Source organism: Morchella importuna, assembly GCF_003444635.1.
Source record: "Morchella importuna strain M04M26 chromosome Unknown Morimp01GS013, whole genome shotgun sequence".
Classification (NCBI taxonomy): domain Eukaryota; kingdom Fungi; phylum Ascomycota; class Pezizomycetes; order Pezizales; family Morchellaceae; genus Morchella; species Morchella importuna.
This window is the reverse complement of record NW_025763410.1, coordinates 812,013-837,672: the sequence shown is the minus strand read 5'-3', so window position 1 is coordinate 837,672 and position 25,660 is coordinate 812,013. Positions and strand designations below refer to the sequence as shown.

Genomic DNA, 25,660 nt, shown 5'->3' with positions numbered 1-25,660 from the left:
ACACACTCTTGGCACCAACATTATCATCGCAATCCTTATTGACATTATAGGAGAATCAAAAGTCATCAGAGATTAATTATAAACTTGGTTGCTGGATACGCAAGTCTAAGGCCGAGAAGATCAGGAGTAGGAAAGTCAAGATAGAATGAAGAACCGGTAGGTATGGGGACTACTAGGTCGGGATTTAGCTAGTTGTCTGTACGTCTATAACTCTGACCGGGCGGAAGGCTCGCTAGACAAGAGCGAGACCGTTCTCCATTTCGAAGGTCAAATGGACAACTTGACTTCCGATTCTACAGGCCCGTACTGTCCGTCGTAGTAGCCGTCTTTCTCCTCTCTCTCCCTCGTACACGAATGAATTATCAATCAATCAACTAATCAATGGTTGTCTTTATGAGAATTAAACAAAAAAAGACGAGATCGAATGGTTGACTTCATAGGTTGTCACTCGTCACGATACCGAGTGATACGTTGTGATCCTCACGCCCATCACATTAATTAGTTTCAGCGGGCTAGCCAGTCGAAATAATAAATATTTCGCCCGAATAAGCCCCTGGCTATTCCTCGTGCTTTCTCGATCTCAAAAAGGCAATCTTGACGTCTTGCGCCAAGAAGAATTGATCTGGGCCGGAGATTGGATGTGTCGCTTTAGAAAAGAGACGCATGTAACGCGTCTAATTTACGGTTCGTCTAGTGTGTATTCTTAGCAAATCCTCTCGTTATTGGGGGTATCCGGCCGGCCAGATCGTGCATGATGAAGATGTCTATCTGCGATGCAAGGACCGGAACCGTGCATGCAACACGGAATACCACTAGCCGACATCGCTAACAGATTAAAGAAATGATAATTGCTCAAATCCAGCCAGCTGGTCCACAAACAGAAAAGCACCTTGTCTGATTTTTCATGACTACGATTCGGTGGTGGGTGCCATAGTTGGCAGTTTGCATGTAGATACTTACATTTGCATCGTAGGTGAATTAACCAGCTTGATCATGTATCTATATTACCGTGGACGAAGGAGCCAAAGTGTTCGTGAGAGCCTGGGTACGTGGTGCCAGCGGTATAAGCCACCGATACTGGGACTAACGGTTCACCCACAGGTGCTTAAATTCGATGTATCTCTCATTACAATTATGCGCACAATTGTACAAATTGATCCTTCATCAACTCTATCGACCTCCCTACTCCCTTCTGGATTGATTATATATTGAATTTGGTCCTCCTACATTATAGCCGCTACGTGCGCGGCTTTGAGTAAGTGCGTCAGCGGCAACAGCAGCGATGCATGAGGAGGATCGGAGGCATTATGTGATTTTGATACCACGTCGGCTCCACCTCGCCCTAGCTCGATCTTTGACCTCATGACAAAAGATATATACTGCTCTGAATCAATATAGTTCACCTTATTCCATGAGCCAATACCTTATACCGAGATAAGTGGTGGTCGTTAGATCACGGCCGGTTATGTAGGTATACGTACATGTAGCTACATTTACGTATACATATATATATGTTCCGTCATAGTCACAACTATATCACGTTGGTCAACAGACCGGCTCATTGACCAACTGGCTGTTCTGTTAACAAATATTACCTATTCACCAATGCTTCCTGGGGTTTGACAAACAGTCACTGGTCTTCTGTCAGGAAGTACCAAACTCGACTAATTAACTCCCAAATACCATCGCTTAACAGCCAAGAAATTCAAAGAACACATTCCACCTACATTTATATTCCCTTGCCCTTGATATACCACTGTCCTGGGGCTACATAACTAACGCAAATAAATGTTTCTTTAACAACCTGATAATTAACTAGGGCCAACTGCTTTCCGCTGGAAAGGCTGAGGGTTATATAGCAGAATGGACTGTAAGCGGAAAATAAGGGCTTGTTCACCAATGATGGTCCATTAGCCAATAATGAGCGTTTGCGAGTGGGGCGGAACATATATATATATTCATACCAGATGCCGTAAACTGCAAATTGAGGTACTGGATAGTATAGGGTCGATCTGTCGCGACCCAGTGTTCGTCTTGATTAAAGATGATCTCCAATTGAAATATATACATCCTCCGGATTTACGGGACATTTTAAAAACTGTCTCGTCGAGGCTTGGTGACGTGTGTATGTAGCCAATATAAGGCAGCTGCGTGCCAAGTTCATGGTACATACATACGTATCATACTCTATGTCGTAGTAGAGTACTACATGAGCCGTATGCCCCGCGGCCAGTCAGGCGCGAGTGCATGCAGGTGGCATTACTCGAATTAATTCCGCGTACCTGGCAGATGAAATATCCTGCACTTGCAACCTGCACTTGCAACCTGACCAAGGTCTACTATTGGGTTCTCTTATACTCCACGCCAAGCTCATCAGCAACGACATCTAACTTAATTAAGCCTAAGAGATCACCTCGTCATCTCCAGGAGGTCTGTAAGGTACTGGCCGATATATATGTGTGGTGAGCTGAACATCATGCCGCCCCCTCACATCCTTCTCCCCCCAATGTGAATGGGTCTAGCGGCTGATCCAGATCATTCGCCTATCGAAAAGCGCTTAGGATTTTAAGACAGCGCTGGCGCTGACCGTTGCCAGAACATCTGGGGCCGTCAAGTATTTAGAACTCGGAAATAAGGGTCTCTCTCCGATGGAGATGGCACCTCGTAGCCATAGGCCCTGGACTTAGTATATATATATGGTTAGTGGGGGTTCGTCTTGAGGCAGATTCATAGATATCCCGGGCTAACTGGCGGTTGATGAATGCAACTTTCTATTTTTCTTTTTTCCCCCTTGTTTGACCGGTCCTGTTTTTGAATGCACAAACCCCAATTAATATAATCCACCGATTTATAGCACTCTATAATTTCTCACATCGGCCGCGGTGTCCAAAGCTCTAAAGGCCTTCATTCCTTCCTGCAGAACCTGTTCCCCCGATAGAACCACCGTGCTCCGGACGTGAGCGTGAGTGATCGATTATCGACATCGCGCACTCTCAAACGCACGCTCTGATAGATTGCAGTAACCGTGTGGTTATGGTATATATCGTGCCAGTAGCGGTCGGGCACGACACACGAGGATAGTCGTTGTAAGATTGTGATGTGTCCTACCTCACTGCAGCGCAATCGTTAGTACACAAACTTACATTACAGGCAGCATCGCATGCGCGCAGCTTCAGTAGATACGGGCACGACAAAAAGAAAACGAAAAGTAAGGACAAGTACTGACGTACCAACAACATCTGTATACATGACAGGTTACCGATTCGTTAGTCCAAGACGTATCACCTCCCCCCCCCCCCCCCCCCCCCCCAGAATAGTCAAACGACCTTGTTGAGGCACGTCAAGTCTAAAGCCCCCCTATCCTCGATCGAACACAGATGGAAATAATTGATGGTGAGAACGAAAAACCTAGTTAAGCACATGAGGAAATCTTATCTCGAGTGACCTCGTGGTCCGCACTGCTATCGATCGTCTCACCCCCGGATCGAAGATCAAAAAAAGGAAAGAAAAAAGGAAGAAAGTGGGCACTGAAACTGATTTTGATGTATGACGAGATGGTTACTGATATTTCTTCACCGACCATATGGTCATGTATATCAATATATGAGCAATACGCAGCAAAAAGAGGAGATCCCACTACATACCACTCATGCATGGCATACATCACCGGCATACAACCACTCTCTAGCTGAATTGATTTCGCCGCGGCGGGTATCCTGCCCCCATGATACTTTGACAATACTGCCATTTCCACAATGGTTGAGACAAACGGTCCCACTAAGGCTGCAAAAGAAGTTGCAGGTTAATCTCAGGCTGAAGAAGAACTTTGAGGTTTAGAATAGACTCGTATCTAAAAAAGAACGTTTCAACCAACAGGATACTTCCAGCCTGCAAGGCAAATTACTAAAGGCATGGCCCAAATAGTAAGGGGCATCTGCTTAGCTGATCTGACACTGACCCTTATTTATGGGACAAAATTGGCGTTGCTGACAGCTGAGGCCGCAAACACTGAGGATTTAGTGAGGAAATGACAGTGTTCATTCAATAACTGTTTCGCTTGATACTAGCATTGATAGGTATTGATTTAGGCAGAGGATCCAGCCCACCGCAGGTAAAGAACGGCGAGTTAGCTGCGCAGGGCGAATGGAATGTTAAGCTGCACTTCGAGTGGCCTATCCGCTCATATCCAATGTGCGCGCGCGGCTAAAGCAAGTAATTATGTGCACCGATTGGGTGGTCACATTCGGTCTATGGTGAGGTCCCCTGGTATGTACGAAAACTATTCAACACTAACCCTTATTATTGTTCGATACATGTCCATGGAGAGATAATCTCTTTTATCCTTCCTACAGCCTTATTTATCTCCTTGAACATCACAGTAGGTACGGATCCCAATAACCTTTCTCGCATACCCCACTTCCCATAGCGATCTTGACCTGAGACAAGAGCTTTTCGAAGAAGCTAGTACCGATCAGGGGAAGGTCTAACAACCCCTCCCTCTGCTCCCCAACCCTGACTTATTTGGCGATCATGATAGGGTACGTACTTGTAGGCAGACCATATCTTTCAATTATCAGATACCATGAGATACACCCTTGAAAATGTAGGTACTAGGTAGGTACTCTACAGTACATATCATTGCAATTAGACCGTGTGCACCTGTGCCGAGAATGTACCTGTGCCGAGCATCTTATCTGATCTCTAGGGATCCACTCCAAATGGTGGCTAAAATGCTGCCTTTATTATAAGGTGCTCGGCACAGGTACATGCTCGGCACAGGTGCACACGGTCTATCGAATTGATGGCCTCGTTGTCGTGGTACTACCCGAGTCTCTAAAAAGGTATTTCCTCCTCTCAGCCGCAGCAATTGCAAGTGACAGGTCATTCTTACTTCATATGTATTGTTTACATACGAAAATTCAGTCCAGATCTACATACATATAAAAAACACGCCTTGTGTCGCTCTGCGCAGGGTCTCAGTGTAACTATACACCGATTGGGCGGGGTGCATAGAGTATAACATATCGCATTGAAAACACTCTACCTATCTAGGTACTCTAGGCGCGGCAACCACTTCGGAGTTGAGCCTCCATGGGGTACACCAAGGGGCGAGTAGCTCGAGTATGTGCAACAGGCGTACTACCAATTTCATGACGTTTCCGAACACGACCAATATTGCATGCCATACAAAAAAGCGCCAAATCCACCTTTTTGTATGTCATGCAATATTGGTCGTGTTCGGAAACGCTATGAAGCTACGAGTAGAACACAATCCCCTAGAATCTATAACCCCTATAGAGTACTACTCAAAATCGATTGGAGGCGGGTACATACTCGGTATATGCAGAGCACTCTACTCTGGAGTTCTTCATACTCAAAAGTACCATAGTTCTGAACTACTTATAAGGCTAGTGGGGTCGGCGCATACTTGCTCTAGGGTAAGGTGCTCTACATTTATATACTCGAGTATGTATGTATGTCTCTACCGAGTAGAGTACATACCAGGCTAGGGTGTCCAGCACCAACCATTCAGAAGTTCTCGTCACCTTTTATGCGCATTCAGACAGGGGTTAATTAAATTTTATAGTTACTCTATCCTCAAGGGCCCGGCAGCAAATAAGGCCTTATAATTATGTACCAGTTCTTCTTCGTATCTAGACTGGCTAATACAAATCATGACACAGCAACTGACAGAAAGACTAGCCTTGCGCCTACGATCTGCAATAGCTCTGGCCTGAAAGGGTTAGAGCTTCGGTTTAGCAAACACAACATGGTGGGACCGAGACATTCTGCCCATCACATATTTGGCACTCCAATCCACATTCATACCTTCATCCATAGGTCAATCGTCGATCTCTTGAACCCCTCATTGACTTTCCACCGCTATGTACCACCTCCCTATGAAAGCCCACCACTCAGTTGCGCGGGTGCTCAAAACAACCAGCAACCCCTATATCATCTACCTTATTTGCGGTATTCCTGCGTATATCGTATTATTTAGGACCTGAGAGACTAAAGGCACCGGCATAGAAATAAGATAGATTGTTCCAATATTAATTACCGGTGGTGGTGGTGGGCACCGTCGTAGGTGATGCACGTGCGCACGACACTAAGAAAACAAAATAAACTTCTCCAGGTTCTAATTGAACACATCACTTTGCCCACACTGCAGGGTGACGGTGACCCTGCATACAGTTCCAAGGCTGAGATAGCCATGGTTGTTCGTGTCCCGGGAGTACTACCATAGCCAGCACCTAGCTTCAGTAGAGTTATAAAGGGCAGGTCAATCGGTACCGCCCACCTGGGGAGAGGTTATATCAACCTCACCATCGGCGAGCTTCAGGCCCAGCTCTTTTACGGTCCCCTGCCCAGTATTTTTTTGATAGGTTTGAAAGCTGTTCTGATCGACCTTCGAAATCTCTTGCTAGTCTCAACTGCTGTGCTGGAGTACTCACGCAATTCTACCTTGTTGCGTTTTGGGGGCTAGGGGCTTCGGGGCCTTGTGATTATCGTTGGGAATTTGAATTGGAGGCTTACCAGCCAGTACTGTTCGCACCTTCTATGGCATCAAATTAGTATTCTTATAATTCACTAACAATTAAAAGTCAGGTTTTATCATTAGCCCTCAAAAATGTCGCTATATATTCTCTACTCGATGGTGTCCTCCTTCGTGGTCATCCTAAATTCGAAGCTTGTCGATGCAGCTCCCTTGCCAATATTTGGAAATGCTGGAAACACAACCGAACCCGCTGGTTCCTCCTTTGTTCCATCACCCCGAGGGCGCGGTACTCTAGATATCTTCTTTACCTGCACAATCACCCTTATGCTCTGTGTCTGGACCGCAGTTCATCCCAACATTGTTACCAACCCGACGGTCGCCCGCTGTCTCAAGCACAGGGTTACCTATATGGTGCTAGGACTCGTGATACCGGAATGTGTCCTTGGAATCGCCATCAATGAATGGAGAGAGGCACGGAAGGTTCTTCATGCATGGAAGTACTCTATGGCTATAGCCCATGCGAAGGAGGCTGCAGGTTTGGCAACTGAAGCCCTGAAGCGAACAGTCATTTCGCCCAGCGATATTGCTCGACAGCAGCTCAAGGAAGCAACTGATGTCGCTCAGCGAGCGGGTATTGCTGACCCTGCAACTCCCGGTGCCGCCGACACTGCACTACCGGCAGTCAAGGCAGTCAAAGAGAAACTCAAGGATTATGAGGCCCTGGAAAGAATTATTAGGGCAAGAGAGGTGTCGTGGGTTCTCGAGATATTTCGTCGAGGGGTCGAGAAACTTCGGAAATCTTTGCCAATATCAAACATATTCCTCAGGGAAACTCCGTTCGGCATGGAGGGGGCATTTTTTGCTGTGATGGGAGGCTACACGTTCTGCCCACTCGATCGCTATGAGCACCCAGAGTATCAGCGTACGCTCTCCGCTGACGCGATGGTTCTTCTTCTCAGAATGGGGATTGTGGATGGCAAGGGTCTGGCAAGCCTCAAGAATGAGGTCAAGGACAAGGGAAAGGCTAACGTGCTAGCCAAGTTCTTGGTCTGCGCGCAGGCATTGTGGATGGTGATGAACTGCTTCCTACGTAGGGCGGCACATCTCCCAATCACCATCATTGAGTTGAACGTAATTGTGCATGTCTTTTGTGCTGTTATTGTTTACGCTTGTTGGTGGAAGAAACCCCACGACGCCGGAAGTGCCATTTCGCTCGATGGGTTCATCTCAAAGCCCATCAGTGCGGTTCTCTTTTTCATGCAATACCCCGATACTCTTGAGCTTCACGTTTCGGAGCCACGCGCAGGGGATTTTTCAATCACCACTCGAATCATAAATGCCACTAATCAATTCACCTTGCCCCCCATTCCGCTTGAGAATGCCACGCAGAAGAATGGGAAGAGTGGGAAAGATGGGAAAGACAGGAAGGATGGGAAGGATGGGAAGGATGGGAAGGATGGGAAGGGTGAGAAGGGTGGGAAAAATGAAAAAATCGAGAAAACCGAAGAAAGTGAGAAAAACGAAGAAAGTGAGGAAAGCGAGAAAATCGAGGAAAGCGAGAAAATGGGGCCGGAAGTCACTCAGAATCCGGTAGAGGGATCACTACATTCTGAATCGCCACCTAACGATACATTCGACGCCACCACAGCGAGGGAAGAGCACCTGGACGAGTCTTCGACGCCTCTGAAGCCCCAGATAGACGATAATGGTCCTCCGGAAATCCCCGACTTTACTCCTGATGTACCCCTTCATCTTACCGGCCAGGTAATCGGGCAGGATATTCCTCAGGGTGCTGGGCAGGGGCCTGTGCATCCCGGATCCTCATCCATAGATGTAATTGGTACCATCGCAGCAGGGTCAGGGCAGCAGAGCAGGCCACCTACAGCACCTGTGCACCCGCCTCTTGCAAAATCCCGCCCTGGCACTGCTTCTGACACTCAGTATCGACTAAATGAGATAGCACTTTACCGAGAGGTTGAAACCTGGGGGGGAACGCAGCTACGTCAAATTGACCTTTCCGATGACGAAAAGAAAGCCTGGGAAACAATAGGCACACCTCCGCTAGACTCATCTCGTATTTTCATCGACAGCAGACGTGGTGTTACTCTCAGGGCAGACTCAAGCGTGAAGTTCAACATAACAGCTCAGGAGTACCGAATATTCGTAAGCGCGGCAGAAACTCTGCGCTCAATGGACCGTCCCAAAAGTATCAGTAATCTAATCGTGATTGGAAACACACCCTATCCTATATTACTGAAATCTCCCGAGGAAATGACGGCAGCGCAGAATTCTTTCAATCTCAAGGGCTTAAAGCTTATGTGGATACCACTGTATCTTATATACGGCGGCGTTCATTCCTTGCTTTGGAACACATATTTCCCCTCCCCGACCGAGCGACTCCTGTGGAGAATCTCTTGCCTGCTTATTGCATTCCCTGGCCTTGGGCATTTCGCTATTCTTGTGGCAACAGATCAGGTCTGGAGAAACTTTGATGGAGACACCTTACCCGACGCGATTTACGACTTTGCCCCTTGGTATTTAATCGTAGGCTTTCTGCTTGGTTGGGCGGCTGGAGCAATCTATGGGGGTATCGTGGGATTTCATCATGTAACCGGGTTGGTCATCCAGCAGCACTACCGGATACTCATCTACGTCGCGTTGGAACTGGCGGTGGCCTTGGCTGTCATATGTGCAGCCTGGTTCTTGGTACAAGTGTTTAGAGGCAAAGACTGGAACCCCTATTGGGGTTTCAGACGTTACCTGCGCTGGCTACTTGTTATACCAATGTGGCTCCTTCTGATTGCATACTTCCTGGCTAGAATGTTCATTTTCGTTGAAACCTTTATATGCTTGAGGAGTCTGCCTATACGTGCCTACGAGACTGTTATTTGGGAGGAGATTTTGCCGCATTTCTGATTGAGGCCCCTGCTATATTCCCTCTTTTTTGTTTTAACTTTTCTTAGTGGTTCCAGATATATCAAACATATATCGTCTAATGTTTTCTTTTGTGTATGGCGCTTATAGTCGCGGTGTTTTTGGAGGCAATTAATGAATTATATCTGTAAAGAAGAATTGAGTACGGGTTCGTGTAATTAAGTGCACTTGTGTCTTATTGGATCAAGCCATATCACTATATCACGCACAGTTCCGATATTCAACCAACCTCAGCTAACCCGCTCCCTTCTCGGAATGAATCTGATATCAAGGCTTCATTCGGAATCACTCCGCATCGCAATGATGAAACACAACCCGCGACCGCCAAAGCATTCTTGGTAAGAACCCAAGTGCAGTCACACCTCGCTATCTCGTAATTCGATATCTCGGATCTCTTGCTGTCTCGTACGAATTTGCGGGACAGGTACTGCTCTGCTCCACCAAAAACTATTTGCTGTCTCGTATATTTGCTATCTCGTAGGGGTTTGGCTCCGAGAATACGCTAACGACATAACGAGGCGCGACTACACATGAACATAATACCGCTAAATCTTGAGTTATTCGGGGGGTTGCCAAGGCCACCTGCTAAACTACATTTAGTTTAGATCCTGCAGAAGAGGGCTGTTTTCTTGAGGATCGCTTCCTCAAAAGGTGAAGATCCTCAGCTTTTTGCCTTGGCAACCCCCTGAATAACTCGACATCAAAGTGTAACTCGCGATCGAACCTTGATCCCGACTGTCAAGGAGATCAGCAACCGAGTGATGCCTCGTGACTCTCCAGTTTTCAGGAACGTGAGATTACTTGTAGTCGCTGATTATACAGGCTACGCAAACAGACAATTTTCGAAGCGTTCTCGGCATGGGTACATACATACTTGTTCTCGCAAAAATACATGTAATTGTGCGTGACAGGGGGACACTGACCTTTGAGGTCATATGTTCTCACTCGGCCGGGCGAGTGATAGTTTGTGCCGCATTTGTGGGTGCGACGTTACGCCCGTATCTAGATCTAATCTAAATAGTATAATCTTCCTCTTTATGGTCAGGAAGCACTACCACTGGCTGGTTTTCTTCTACCAGGACTGCTATGTGTAATGGATAAAGAGCAACTCCCGACTCTACCAGCTATATAAATGAATCAATTGATTCATTTCCCACCAAAGGTAATTGAGTGAATGAATCAATTGATCCATTTCCCGGGGATGTATGTAGAAAATGGATCCCATGATGCATTTCCTTTGATGCATTTACAGAGTGTTGCGTCGTCATCCCAAAGTGTCTTTCTAATCCTATACCTTTTGTTAACGCCTTCTTCGAGCTGCGAGTATAAAATGGATAGTGCCCTTTTTAATGCATTTTCTGATGCCTTTTCTGATGGATTCTTTGATGTCTTTTACTGGTCTAGTTTGCAGAGACCAGATGTGCCTTTCTTACGCCTTTTCTTGTGTATTTTGTTCGCTTATACGGAATCCTCCAACCTCTACCGGTGAGTACCTTGCTGCTCCGAGTCGTGCGTCTTTTGTTACTACCATTTTTAATACCTTTCTTAACGCCTTTTTAATGTCTTTCCTCGGGCTACGCCTATACCACTGGCAGAAAAAGCAACACTAGAGAAGGCATCAAGAAAAGGCATCAAGAAATTGCATTAAGAAAATGCATCAGTAAAGGCATTAGAAAAGAGATTTCAGTATCCGGGGCAGCCCGAGGAAAGGTATTGAAAGTACATTAATAAAACTTATCGGAAAAGCCTTTTAAAAAGGCATAGGAAAAGCCACGATCCTTTGAATACCCGCCCTTCCAGAAAAAGCATAAGAAAAGGCATTTCTGATACCCGGCGCAGCCCAAGGAAATACATTAAAAAGACATTAAAAAAAGGGTTTCAGAAAAGGCACAAGGAAAAGCATAAGGAAGAGCACAAGAAAAGGCTTTTCCGGTACCTGCACACTACCCCGGGAAAAGGCATCAAAAAAGGCATTGGAAGAGACATTTCTGGTCTAGGCGCAGCCCGAGGAAAGGTTTTAACAAAGGCATCGGAAAAGGCATCAGAAAAGGCATTTCTGATACCCGACGCAGCTCGAATACCAGGCACCGGAAAAGTCACCAGAGAACGCATCAAGAAAAGACATTTCTGATACCCGGCACAGCCCGAGGGAAGGTATAAGAAATGCCTTTTCTTATTCCTTTTTCTGATGCCGTTTCTGATGCCTTTTCTGTGCGGTTTCTCATGCCATTTCTGATGCCATTTCTGATGCCATTTCTAATAAATTCGTTTGATATATTTCCCCCCGGGGGGGGGGGGGGGGGGGGGAGGGGGTGAAATGCCGGGAAAGAGGTCGGGGGAGCGTCAAGAACGGTGCACGCAAAGGCACCAGCAAATCCGCTAGCAAAACTTGGGCTAGGAAACGTGTACGGAAAGGCATCGGGAATGGTGTTGAGTATGTTTGCGCGCGTATGATAGTAAGTATGAGAAATGCAGATTAGGAGTAGTAGTATTTTTATATCCCTAGCGATTTTAGACTTGGTGAGATTTTCGGCTACAGTGCAAATAAAATAAACTTTATATCAGTATTAAATGTAAACTTAACATGTAAAATAACTAATAGCATACATAGTTGATAACTCTTGCACTTGTTATTCAAGGTTATCCAACTTCAACGAGTCCCTCCAAAACTCTTTTGATTTACTGCTGCATAAATATAGTTTTGTATTGATAAAAAGGTCACTTTTGATAGTCTCGATAAACTCAGCTGCCAGGTGATTTGGCAATTGGGGTATAGACCCTAGGTGTAGTTACCTACCACCAGAACCCTCCACCAGCACCCTAACCCTGAGCCTGGTAGTCTGGCGCGAGACTAACTTTTTGGATATAATATCGAGGTTGTATATGTGTAGTAAGATGGAGCCTGGCATGTCCTCCAACCCACCGGAACGCATTTTGTATCAAATCATGTGTTAAAGTATTAAGTTGCACTTAAATCCCATTTCCGGATTCATTTCTACATATAAAAATGATTCATTTACAAGGGAAATCTTGTTTCATTCCAGAGCACTTTTCCGAAGCATTTAACAAGAGCGAAGTGGGGAAAGTTTTCGATTCATTCCCTGATGCATTTACACCGCTGGTAGAGCGACATATGTAACATAGGTTGGTACATACTTGTAAGCAGTTTGCACTGACTGTTGATATCATAGATCTATAGATATCATGGATAATTGATTTTCGTATTGCATAGATTGGACAGTATTATTCCTCTCTCTTGGGCTTCAGCTTTAGCGAATTTGCAGCCGGAGGCTGCGTCCCGCTTGTATGTAAATATATAAGATTATGGAACCATCCCTGTTAGGGATACGGCTGCTAGAGTACTTATTGGTGAGATATCCACGCGGAAAGGAGTTAGAAGGTTACCTAGGGGTGAGGGTTGTGATAACCTTTTGTTCTTTTTTTTGCATGGCGCTGGAAACAACGAGGAGATGAGTTTTTTTTTTTGTCGTCTTTTGAGATCAATGCAATCAACATGGCAAGACGAGATCTGGGCAACAGCTCTCTAGCGGGAGCGGTGGTGGATTGGGTGAGCTTAAACCCGGGGAGGGGAAGGTAGCTTTCAAATCGCGTGCCGCAAGAGTACTTATGGAGTCAAGGGACATATCAAGCCACAGTGTGTTTGAGCGGGGATTGTCATAACCACAAATACATGTGAATCCAGGGCACAGACTGTGCGCGCGCAGCACTTGGGAAAACAGTATATTCAGCGATATTACAGCACAGAAACCTCCAAGATCCAACACCACAGAAAAAAGCCTCCAAATGATCCCGCAACCCGCGAAGCCTACCGGCCCGGAGGAGGCGGCGAATCCCCCGCCCAGTCCAGCTTCGGCCGACGATCCGTGACCTTGCCAGAAAGCAGTTCCTGCAGCCTCTCCTCATCGCTCTTGACTCTCTCATCTGCAGTGCTGACCGTAGGACTGCGCTCGCTGACCGCGCTTACTGACTGTGCAATTACTTTCTACAACGCGAAGCTGTTAGTTAGATAGCCCCGCCACGACGGAGTGTAGTATTCACGGGTCCATACCTTCATCATCGCAAACTTAATCAGCAGCTTCTTCAACCATTCAAACTCCAAGCAATCCACAGGTACCTCCTCTATGTGCTCCCGTACCAAGATCGAAACATGTCCCTTACAGTACAGCCTGAGGAACTGGACCTGCAGCCCCGCACACAGGATCCCCACCACCTGCAGCTTCTCCGTAACCGCCGGGTCAAAGTTCACGCGCTGATGCAGCGCGAACAGCATATCCCGCAGCGTCTTGATCAGCTTGTTTGTGTCCACCAGCAGCTTGGTAGACTTTGTTCCCGCGCTGCCGAACGACGAGGCGACCTCCATCGCGCCAAACTCCTCGCTGTGGTCCTTGATGGAGCGGATGATGCCGTCCATCTTCGGGCCGGTGAGCTGTCGCTGTGTCGGCAGTGTGCGGTGGCGATTTTTCCGCCGGGCGGTGGAGCGGCAGGAGCTTTCCTTGTGGACAATGTTGACTCCGGCTAGCCCTTGAAGTGGGTGGTCGATGATATGTGTCCATAGACAGCTTGAGAGGGTGTCTTCGAGTTGAGGTGCCCGAAGGGGCTGGTCGGGGTCTTCCCAAAGGCCAAGGATATGTTGCACCGCCAAATCTGCGGACCATAGATCGTAGTGCTTCTCGCGGTTGTAGACTTCGCCATCCTCTTTATACCGCGTGGTGTCGACCCGATGTCTGAATTCAGCAACTGTCTTTGCCCCATCAAACCGATCCAGACTCTTGAATAGCGGCATCAACCCTTCGCTCGACAGTGGTGGAATAGTAGCCTTGATCTCCGCCCACTCATCGCTCGTAAACCAGCCCCTGTAAGTGTTGTCGTTGTCCTCGTCGTCACCCAAATCGATAACAAAAGAGTGTGCCAGGTTTGCTTGAAAACCGACACCCCCAGCTGAATGGTATTCCCAGAAGAGGATAGTTTCGACGTCCTGACCGCTTGATAGCCTCCACCGGTGGCCTTTGGTCTTGCGATAGGCTTTTTGGAACGCTGCAATGTGCGGAGGCGCACCCTCAAAGCTGGGTGGTCCCCCTCATCCTCATCCACATCCACCTCCTCCTCCTCCTCCTCCGCGTCCTCTTCCCCGGCGACAGTATCTGACAGTTCCCACTCTTCTATCACAGTCTCTTCATCCCCATCATGCTCTCTATTAGATGGCACCGGCAAAGACGGATTGCGACCGGCATCTTTATTATTGATAGTAACAGGTGCAGCGGTACCTGCAGTATGAAAAACCGGTGCGCTCCCACCATTGTGGAACAGTGGCGCACTGCCGCCATTCTGGAAAACAGGCGCGTAATTGATCGTCGCAGGGGTTGGCGGTGGCCGCTCTGTCGACTTCTTGAGGGAGGTCCATATTTTGGCGTATTTCCGGTCCGATGAGTCTCTCTAAAAAAGATTTAGCAGGCGGTATTACGCAGAAGGGCCGCCCTCGTCTCCTCGCCTGTCGATCAGCATAGACACAGCCGCGTTACCAAGGCAAAATGCGGGAGGCTTGGACAGCAGACGGACGACGAAGGTCATCTGTGCCCCGGTGGGACCAGGCCGGGTTGGGACGTAGCCTTGACATTGATCGGCTTTTGCAAGCACATTCAACGCACCGACACTGGGCTTATGACTCGGCTGGCTTGTGAAAGACAACCCTGCCTTGTCCAGACCAGGAACAACAGAAGATGGAGTGGGCAGCACGTCCACACCCGATCCGCAATGGGTAGGAGAGAAATTGGGTGCATTGAACATTATAGGGAGGGTGCGAGGGTATATAGCGAATCAACCCCACCGCATCAAGACAAGCTAGCAGGTCATCTTGGGCAGTGGGCACCGACGCTGGACAAGGGCTGGACAAGCTAACAGGTTGTCCGAGCCAGTCCAGCAACATGGTGTCAGTCACGGGAGCTAACAGGTCCCGCTTCTGGATTCAGGGCAGGTGTTGTGAAGAAGGAGGGGGGACGTCAAGACAAGCTAACAGGTCATCTCGACGATCGACACCGATGCTGGACAAAGAGCCGGACAAGCTATCAGGTTGCCCGGGCTTGTCCAGCAACATGCACGGTGTCTAGAGAGCAAACAAAGAAAGGGTTGACGAATGCATATACACACCTCTCGATACCGACTGAGTAACGTCCTTGCCCTCTCACGCCCCTCGTCGGTATGGCATCGGCCGTTGCAGGCCGCAATGCTCTCCAACGATTTAACCCAGGAATCGACAATCTTGCGACGCGTCGCGTCCCGGGGGTGCCGGTATTTCAAGAAGTCGACGAGATTCCATCTGTTTGGAGGGGAGTTGAAGTATTTCGAGTTGTTCTTGTGGGCTGCCCTGCTGTCAGTGGTGTCAGTGGACGAGGGAAGAGGAATGGGGGGGGGGGGGGGAACAGACAGGCCTGCTTGGATGACATTATCCTGACTGGCGATGGGAGATGCTTGGCGTGGCTAATCTTGGCGCGATGGCTCTAAGCGAGGGGGAGAGAGGGAAGAGAGAGGGAAGAGAGAGGGGGAGGGGGGAGGGGGGAAGAGAGGAGAGCAACAGAGGGGTGATGGAAGAGAGAGGGAGGGGGGATGGCAGAGAGAGGGAAGAGAGAGCAACAGAGAGCTGTGCCATCGGTGACAGGCGGGGGGAGGGAACATGTCGTGGTGTTGGAAACAAACAGGTGGCTGGTGGCCAAGAGATGATCTGATAAGATTAGCCTGATAAGCCCACGTGATACGCCAAGGATAGCAGGCACAAGCAGCCAAGGCGCCATCATCCCTACAGCGATCTACTAAGCGAGGAGTCCCTGCCCCGATATCCGCGCAAAATCAACAAAAAGCTCGACGGTGCCCTAACAGACTCAACTCAACTCACAAGACGATTTTTCTCCCTGTTACACAGTGTGACACAGCCCCGGGCTATCCGCTGTACTACCCGCAGGCTAGCTAGGATACTCAATAGATAGCAGCCTGGGAAATCGAGCCAGCCCTCCTCCCGGATGATGAGACTTGTATATAGGATTCCGAGATTAAAAGCAATGGGTCGAGTCGAGACAGACACCTCTGCACACAGTAACAAGGCCTCTGCCCCTGTCGAGCGATAGATATCCTCCTGTCAAGCAAATCCCTAAGGCATGCTGTATTCATGAGTTGGTAACTATACCTTTCACATTGCGCGTGGTGATGCGCAAACACACTGCATCACCCGGTAAGCAGCAGGACGTGGGCAACTTCACTTTCGAGTTGAGTTTTCAAAGGAAGAACATTAATTCCTCCACACATATACCCACCCCGCCCACAGCATATTGGGTCATGTGTGGCTTGGTATAGGCTTATATCAGCCTAACCAACGTATTCATAGTTGAAGACAACAACGCCCAAGGTGGCAGAATGTCTATCTCCCCTCGTAGGGTCCCGCAGCAGCTCTATCGTTGTGTTTGAAGGCGTGGGAGACACTTTGTCTCAAGACACAAGGAATACCATAAAGGACTAAACAGGTATCGTGAAGGAACACAAAACATGTGAAGAACAGCCCTAAGACCTTCCTAAATATGTGCTAAAGAGCCTGAACAGTATTCTGGGTAAAGAGAAGCGCTCTAGGGGGCTTAAAAACACAAACATTGTAATTGCAGTTGGGGTGATGGTATATATATAGGTGCTTGGCTTTGTCTATAGTCCTTAAATAGGGTGTGAAAAGATAGATAAGCGGAGATAAGGGATGTGAGGGCCGCATATTGCGATATTCTTGTACCCAATAAAACCGTGAATTAAAAACCGTGAATTAAAAACCGTGAATTAAAAACCGGGGGGGGGGGGGGGTGAAGGCCCGGTACGTAGCTACATGTATAAAAAGGAATACATGTATGTGGTTAGCGCAAGTTTTATCTTATGATTGAAAGATCTCATGATTTTGCATAATGCATGGCTTCACTATTCCTTTTCCTGTGAGCCAGTGGGCGAAGCGTAACCCAAGATTGGATTATCTCCTTCGTTGGGCTGGATAGCCTCCGCCTGGAGGTCCAAATCCAAATCTCGAGACTCAGTACCTCCCTCTAGTAATCCATATACGTCTGGCGGAATTTCCCCCAGCCAAAGTTGCGGGGTATATTCCTGCCATGTTCTCGGATCTTCTGTTACCCACGGTGCCGGCGTCATGGGTACGGGGGGGAGGTTCTCGATGTCCATTCCAGGGGCCACACTAACTCTCAACCTAGACTTGTGCGATATACGCCGGTCCCTTATGGTCATACCCGGGCCACCCCTGCCTACATGTACTTGATATCGTGTATGATTATAGATACTATCCGCGGCAATAGGCAACAATCTGGTACTAATGTCTTTATCTGCGAGGGTTATTCCTGGCGGTTCGCAAAGGGAAATAGGCATATTGAAGATAGCACGGTTGGTATCCGCTGAATATAAAGACCACCGCCCTATATAGCTCTGCTTACTATCCTTGGAGTATATAGAGTCGGAATAGCGAACTCTTATATAGGGGTGTGTAAGTTGTAAGGCCGATTCAAAGGTACGGCGGGGAAGCGGATTAGGGGATCTGATGCTAACATTACTTGTTGATTTCGTTTGACTTGGGTCGCGTATAGATTGTAAATCATCGGATATTGAGGCATTATTTCCTAGAGACGTGGATATGGATTCAAATTGTTCGGCAAGCCTTCCAAGAGCTTCCCTTGTCTCAGTGGAACTTACACTAATCGGATTTTATTTGCTTGTCAGCTTGGTAAATGTAGCGGTGATGTGTACGCACCGGCGTACCTGGTCAGGATAGTAATAATTACTGAGAAGGTTGACTTGTGACTCTGTAGCCGCTGAATTATAAAGAGGAAAGTCTTTTCTGCCCTTGCCCACAAGTCCATTTTCCCACGACCCTTTACACGATCTAGCTCCCGCTCTAATTCCGAGAATGTCCGGACGGATGCAGTGAGAGTTGACGACAAGTGGTTGATATCTATGAGAGATGCCTTTGAATAGTCAAGATCCCGTCCAAACGTTATAGTCTGGACCCTGGATAGTATCTGTGTGAAGTCGTGGATCTCATCCTCAATAACTTGGGCGATATTTGGCGCATTGCTAGCATTGGAAATAAAGTCGTGCAGGGCTGAGCCCACTTGAACTCCTGTGAGAATAAGTCCGGCGACAGATAGCGCTATCTCCATTATTGAAGTTAAAAAGTTGAATCCAATACAGCAGATCGAAACGAAGGTGGTCCTTCACATAAAAGGAGGAATTTGTACTGTCGCGTGTCGTCTCAGCTGGTAAGGCTGTGTACTGCGTGGCTGACCCCGCTCGGGATAGTAATTCGGACCAATAATACCAAAGGGCCCCGGATTCCCTACGTTATTCCCTTTAATGCGCTAATAATGCGGCATTAGTATGGTACTCTTTTTACAACACCGGTTTAACTCCGTATTATATTCCTCACTAGATCCCGTAGTCATACAGTACTAATTTCTTCCTGTTTTTGTCGTACTTTACCGTACATACTACTGAGGCATCGCCCTCGCTTCTGTATCTATGCTGTTTTCTACTTTACAATAACTATTTCTCTCTCCTCTATCAAGTAGACTATCGCAATGTACTTCATTGACCACCTTGACCTCCATCCACACCGGAACCTACTTCGGATTCTCCTTCCAACCACACTTCGCCAACTCATACCTTCACACTACGTACCATGCGAAATACTCGCCACACTCCCTCTTGAGATCTGGGTCGTTAATATTCAGAGTATATTGGCAATGGCCCATTTGTTTGAGGTGGAGATTGGTAATTGGTTGTTAAATTCTAGGATAGACTTGTGTACGTAGAATGAATTTAGTTGAATACTTCTAAAGCCGTGAGGGCATTCATGAGTGCTCTAGAAATGTTGGACTCAATTGGACTCTCTAATTCAAAATTCGTATCTTTCTGCTATGCATGCCGGTGCCAGTGCAGATTGGAAGGAGGAGATAAAGTTTCAGCCGATCAGTATCTGAATATGGCTATCCAGCAAGCTCACTCTAAGAGGACAATGCCAGTCTATGTTTCCTGCTGATGCATAGACATTGAGCTTTTCAGATGAGCTGTACCATGCCCTTGACCTCAAGGCTAATTATGTCCTTCATGAATCGACAGAAACATACACATCCATCAAAGGTTGGGTAGTCGTCATCACTTTACCGGATAATGCTCATATCACTATCCTATAACTGACCGTACAGCGGCGTGCCAGTGACATCAGCAAAAAACGTGTTTCGTCAGGACGAATCCGTACGCTCAGATGTCCAAATTCGTCTTCTACGCCAAAAACTTCGTCTATTGCTCACACAACCTCATCTTATGCCCCACTCATTTTTGCACCTCATTCTTTGACTACAAAACATGATCGTTTGACAGCTCCAATTAAAAAACGCGTCGTTCGACGCAGACAGGTCGTCTTTTAACTACACCATGCTACGCTCGTCTTATTGCCAAATGTCCTCGTCTTCATGACCTTTCAAAATTGAATCTTTTGTCAGAAATTTAAGTCCATTCTGTCTGAATACAAACTGCTACCAACGCGCCCATTAGAAATCTTAGTCTAACAATGATTCTCTCTAAATATATACTGCTAATTACCCCTATCAAAAATCTAACTCTAAGTACACATTGCTAAATACTCACTGCTACTAACAATCCCCGTCAGAAATCTCCACGGCTAAAGACCCGAATCCCTCACCGATTTTGTCGTTATGCTTCATTTTCTAAATTGAATATAAATTGTCGCTTGTCTACCGGTATAAAATCTATACGTGACTGGCTCCGGTCAAGTGCCCAGACTAATTTCAGTAAATCAAATTGTATGTCGATAGATCGATAGTACTATTGATAAACCACCTGTCGTTTATAGCTGACGTCATTTTGGATACCAAATGTACGGCGCCTAAAATGTTTTTATATTTACTACCCATATATCATCAGGTGAGTTAGAGCAACACGACACCCTTATTAGCCCATGGTCGACATTGGGGTTTCCATTGAAGTCTGGTTTCAAGGGTTCTATCGCAGTCAGAAGTCTGAGCCCCGTACGGCTCGGGTCCCTGGGCTTAAAGACCGTGAGCAGCCTTGCTGAGCATAAGCCCTGCAAAGCCTCTAGGCCACCCAGCTTTTGAGGAAACCAGACCCAGCTGTTCCGCGTATCCCCCCATCTGTAACCCGATGTTCTCGTCGTACAAAGTGTGTGAATTGTCCTCTCCCCGCCCTCACTGTACAAAAGGATGGGTATGTTGAGTTGCTTGAATGTGTTTACCTGCCAGCTATCGATGTATTCAAAAATCTATTCGAACTCAAGACGGAGCTCCCTCCTGAAATACCACCGGATTATAATGGAGTTATTATGAGACCGTTATAATAGTACCTGTTCTAGCAGTCAAGCCATATGACCTTAGGGTAACCGCAGCTTGTTCTTCATCGACGGGTGAAGACAAAGGCAGGTGAGCTTCTACCTCTATTGGTATAAAAAGTAGGGATCCTCACGAGCAAGGAGTCTTCCAAAGTCAAGTTAGGCGACTGCACTAAAACTAGAGCAGAAGGACAACCATGCCAAATAGAAAGGGTAACCCCAAGCATAAGTTACCCTACCTTGGCAATTGACCTTTGAGGTGCAATAACTTTGCAACCGATGCCTGGAAAATATGCTTTAGCGGATTAGAAAGGATCCTGTCGATGATCCAGTTCATTTGGGGTGGTTGAATGAACGCGTTGCGGAGTTGAAGAAACACTGCAAAATGAACACGTTTTATACCCTCAAAATAACCCCTGGAGTTTTGAACCCTCGGAACCCACCTGTTTCAGCCCAGTGGATCGTTGGGAGTAGGAGTACTACCCAAGCTACTAAAGCAAACCCTCGCTTTATAAACACCCATATCTATTCTAACTAATCTGAATAAGCAATTGCTATCTGTTTGTTTTTTCCGCTAGTACTTAGGATCCCGACCAGTCCTTGTCAGTGGCAGAGATTGCGCGATTTGACTCAGGCGGAAGTTCGTACGAGGTGTGCTAGCAACTCTTCTCACTTTTTATAGGAAATAGTCGCTGTACCCCTGACTATTGACAGGCAGACTGCCCGTCAGAAACAAAGAACCTGAATAAAAGTGCTGAGCTTCTATAAAGAGCTCAGTAATGCCCCAGGTTGGCATCTCATAATTATCGGATCTTTACTAGCGAGAAGACTTCTTAAAGTTATTAAGACTCTAGACTAGAAATAACGATCAAATAAACAAACTCCATCTTTCTTATCGAAAGAGCCTCATCATAACTCGTTTGTTCCTTTTATTATTTCTATCTGATCGAAGTCACGGCCGTGCCCTATCATAGCATCCCCGTTACATATATGTAATACTCTAGTCCTCTCATAGCAACAAGAAAATCTACACACTGTACGTTTGTCAACTTGGCCGGGCATTTGACCTACCTCTTCTCCAATCTGGTGTCGCTTATTAAATATACCAATGGCGCGATACCCTGCGCTTGAAATGCTGGGTCATCCTGAGTATCTCCCATGTCCTGTCTTACAGCCTGCATTCTCTTTTTGAAATGTGGCTCTAAGTTGTTGAGATTACCGACGAACTTAGATGTGAAAAACCCGTCTTGGTCAATTTGCAGAATATTTAGCTCACAAATGGAAAAAGTGTAATCACGGTTAAACATCCAATGTATCTGAATCACGGGATCGATGCGATTGCTCAGATGATACAGTATTTTGATATGATCCCTGTATGCTGACTCGCAAGACTCCATCGAATAGTCCCTAATATTGCCGTATTGACGAATGTGCTCTGTGAAATGGCTCATGAAGTGCATTTTGTGGAAGTTGAAGTGGGATTCTGCTCACAAGATCTCATCGGTTTCCCCTGGAGATTTAGCCTTTGATCTGCGACCACCCTCGGCTTTGGCCTAAAGAGTTGTTTCTGCCTGCTAACTCGACGTCGTATTCCCCGCGCAATTCTCTGCGTTGTTCTGCCACTAGTTTCTCGGTCTCTCTCGTGGCACAATATTTCCTGAAGATATTTTTTATCTTGTGGAAAGCCTTTACTTAACTATCCAACATGTCTATCATCAGCTCGTTATAAGAACGATATTGGGTGACTAGTGCCCAGTCGACCAATGCCCGGACGCATTGAAAGGCTTTCTTGAATAGCTCTGCCTGGGCAGATGACGGATTCCTGAGTGCAGACGCCAGGGCTGATAAGATTATCTTCTGAAAATTACGCATCTCCTTCCCTTGCCATTGACTGACCGCTTGAAAAGGCTTCATCGGTGGGGTACATCCAGGTTAAGGTAGCATGCACGTCCATATGTCGTTGAATTCATTCAAACGACAATGTTCTTTGAGGAAGTCCTCCAGCCACTCCATAAAATGTTTCAAGATTCCCAAGTATACCAAATGCAGCATATTTCGCTTATGGGGGTCGTAGGCTTGTACGAAGGGGAGATTCCAGAAAGGGTTGCACAAAGGTCATAAACTACGAGAATCAAAGCACTTGGTCTGTAACGGAGTCATTCCAACTGTTTGGTGTATGAGTACACACAGAGCCCGGTTACACGCTGAGAGTTATTGTTAGAGGCCAGTTGCACAGTGACATGCAAGTACCGGCAGTGTGGTTAGCTACCAGCTGTCAGAGTAACTACATTTTGAGCGCTAGGAAGTGAATCTATTCACGGAAGAAATGACTGACGAGTCTATGCCTCACCAATGACTAGAAGGCCAGCCGGAGTGAAGCTTTGAGTGCTCAGCGATCCTCTAAATTCTCTGAGCATGATAAATCTGCCGGTAGTGGCAGGGACTATGCCTGGGAAGTCTACAATAAGCGAAGAAGCTCTACAGCAATGATTAAGCTTACGCCTGAGTGGCAGCTCATTCATGCAGGTCCTGGTTGTGCGACAGCTAAGACTGCAGGCGTTACAAAAAGCTTTGACTAAGGGTGGTTGCCTTCGGAACCGGAAGCACCCGCTAATGCTTAGAGAGAAACGGAGTAGCGGTAGTATTGCCCCCCTTCCGCTAGAAGGCAGCACCAGAACTTAGTAAGGAAGTAGGAGCAGCGGAACGGAATCCTTTGGAGTATAAGTACTCAGGATCCTTCCCGCCCAACTATCCGTTTCTCACAAGTCTTTATCAGAGCTAGGAAGTATTTTCTACTCGATAGCAGAGCCCTTAAAGATTATTGAGTTCTTAGCGATAAATCTGTTTGGGGAAATAGCCAGTGCTAAGCGATAATTCTGTAGTGTTTAAACTGATGATATTGTAAACCGGATTCCCTTGACTTGGTGGTTGATGATACCCTCAAGTCTTCGCAGAATCAAGCCCTATTTATACATGTTGGAACCTATGCCAAGGCCCGCTTTCTAATACTAACTGACACAACGATAATAGAATAAGATAACGCTCCCGAAGATAACCCAGATAGAGAAGCGCCCCCGCATAATTCCGTCCTCCATTCTGACTCCGACACGTAATCATGAACCTTGCAATTGCCAGTCATCGGGCTGTACCATACTATTATCCTAGACCTACTTCTCTAAGTAGAACAGTCTACAGCCGTAAGCCCCGCTTCCTATTCTATTTCGGGTGAGACACCCAACAGTAAGCGTGCCGTCATAATAGTATGGGACTAGCGTGGTGACACCGCGTGCCCCCACACTACCCGATACCTTTCTATGCTTGTCCTTCCGTTACCCGACCGTCCTCGCATCATAACCCGTCACTCGTAATCCTCACTGCACTAAGCCTTTAGAACAGTGTTCCGTAATTTCCGTAACAAAATCTTTGAATAATCTAAACCTGATTTCTATCTTGCACGGCCAAATTTTTCTATCGGATTCTAACGATACGTGGAAAGACTGTCCCTGTTACATAGTCAGCGTCTTCAGATCCCGTCTTTCATCTCTTGCCGGATTCTCCAGTACCTTCAGCGCCCTATACTAACGATACATTCTCTTGTATCTGTCCTGATCACGAGGGTAGGTCTTGAGCGGTTAGGCTTCGTATTCGCCCAGTCTATTGATGGGTACCTCGCACTTGGGGCACAATTTGAACTTGTTATTCAGAATATTGCAGCTCTCCATATGGTCTGAAAGCCATGCCGTCAGAATCGGCCAACAACGTCTCTCGTACCCGTTTGAGCAGCCCATTAAGACGCCGAGTCTTTGGTCAAAATGCAGCACATGCTCCAGTATAATCGACATGGTGCTCCTCAGCGTCTCCGCCGCCCATGACCGGAGTCTCCCCTTTGACGTCGCATCGCCAATTATTTTGGGAGATATTGGCAGCAAATGCGCCTTGACCGATGGCTTAGATCGTACCGTGCCTGGGATATTGCCTATCGTCATATATATCGGCCAGGTCTTCTTGTCTCTGGAGAGGTTCATCAGCAAAAAATGAAGTCTCATCTTGTGATGCCTCAGATGCTCCAGACAACACAAGGCGATTTCTTACCTGCATACCGACACCTGAGTGCCCCGCGATGAGACCTTTGCGTCCCTTTGTCAAGTGATATCGTCGCGACAGGTCTAGATGCAAAGTCACCTCCTGGCGTCTCCACACTAGTATCTTCGGCCCGGTTAACGGGTTTCGCTAGCGGTTTTTGCTGGCAGAATGAGATCACTCGGCAAAAGGTACAGTACGATGCCAGTCGTGAGGGTCAGGCACGGCGTCGCAACGCCCCCCGAACCATCACGGGTACCAGCACAGCAACCACAATTGATCCTTTGGAGAGCTGAATTTTTGTATAGTTGTTAAATAGTAGATAAATAACAATAATTTGACATTTAATATCTTGTGTACCAACCCGCCGTGAAAAGGTTGTGGAAATCTGGTTGCGCGCGCGGCGTTGCGACGCCGCGCCTGACCCTCACGACTGGCATCGTACTGTACATCGACTAGGACATGGTTTCCGCGCGACTGTCACATATATTCGTCTATCTGTCTATCTAATTCTATGTACATCATGATATTTGCTAGTGCCCTACCTACCTCCGCCCGCACTGCCTACCTGCCTACCTGCCTACCTCCGTGCCCGACTGCTTACCCCCGTGCCCGATTGACTACCCCTGTGCCTGCCTGCCTGCCTGCCTGCCTGCCTGCCTGCCTGCCTGCCTACCTACCCCCGCACCGCCTGCCTACCCCCGTGCCCGACTGCCTACCCCCAGACCGGCCTGCTT

At 47.3% G+C, this 25,660-nt stretch overlaps 4 protein-coding genes across 4 annotated transcripts; 1 reads left to right on the top strand and 3 right to left on the bottom strand.

Annotated features, from left to right (window-relative positions):
* Positions 1–6,631: 6,631 nt before the first annotated feature.
* Positions 6,632–9,415, top strand: LAJ45_05125 (uncharacterized protein; the record flags this gene model as incomplete). The annotated part of the gene is made up of 1 exon (XM_046114697.1): positions 6,632–9,415. The coding sequence occupies one exon, from the start codon at positions 6,632–6,634 to the stop codon at positions 9,413–9,415; it is 2,784 nt and encodes a 927-aa protein (XP_045972246.1).
* Positions 9,416–13,259: 3,844 nt separating this feature from the next.
* On the bottom strand, positions 13,260–16,769 carry LAJ45_05123 (uncharacterized protein; the record flags this gene model as incomplete). The annotated part of the gene is made up of 8 exons (XM_046114696.1): positions 13,260–13,436; positions 13,503–14,307; positions 14,385–14,887; positions 15,599–15,818; positions 15,876–15,928; positions 16,145–16,272; positions 16,341–16,356; positions 16,752–16,769. 8 exons carry the CDS (start codon positions 16,767–16,769, stop codon positions 13,260–13,262), a joined length of 1,920 nt encoding a protein of 639 aa, XP_045972245.1.
* Positions 16,770–18,158: 1,389 nt separating this feature from the next.
* On the bottom strand, positions 18,159–18,639 carry LAJ45_05122 (uncharacterized protein; the record flags this gene model as incomplete). Its single annotated transcript, XM_046114695.1, has 3 exons — positions 18,159–18,173; positions 18,239–18,260; positions 18,332–18,639. 3 exons carry the CDS (start codon positions 18,637–18,639, stop codon positions 18,159–18,161), a joined length of 345 nt encoding a protein of 114 aa, XP_045972244.1.
* A 5,836-nt stretch (positions 18,640–24,475) lies between these two features.
* Positions 24,476–24,889, bottom strand: LAJ45_05121 (uncharacterized protein; the record flags this gene model as incomplete). The annotated part of the gene is made up of 1 exon (XM_046114694.1): positions 24,476–24,889. The coding sequence occupies one exon, from the start codon at positions 24,887–24,889 to the stop codon at positions 24,476–24,478; it is 414 nt and encodes a 137-aa protein (XP_045972243.1).
* Between the last annotated feature and the right edge of the window lie 771 nt (positions 24,890–25,660).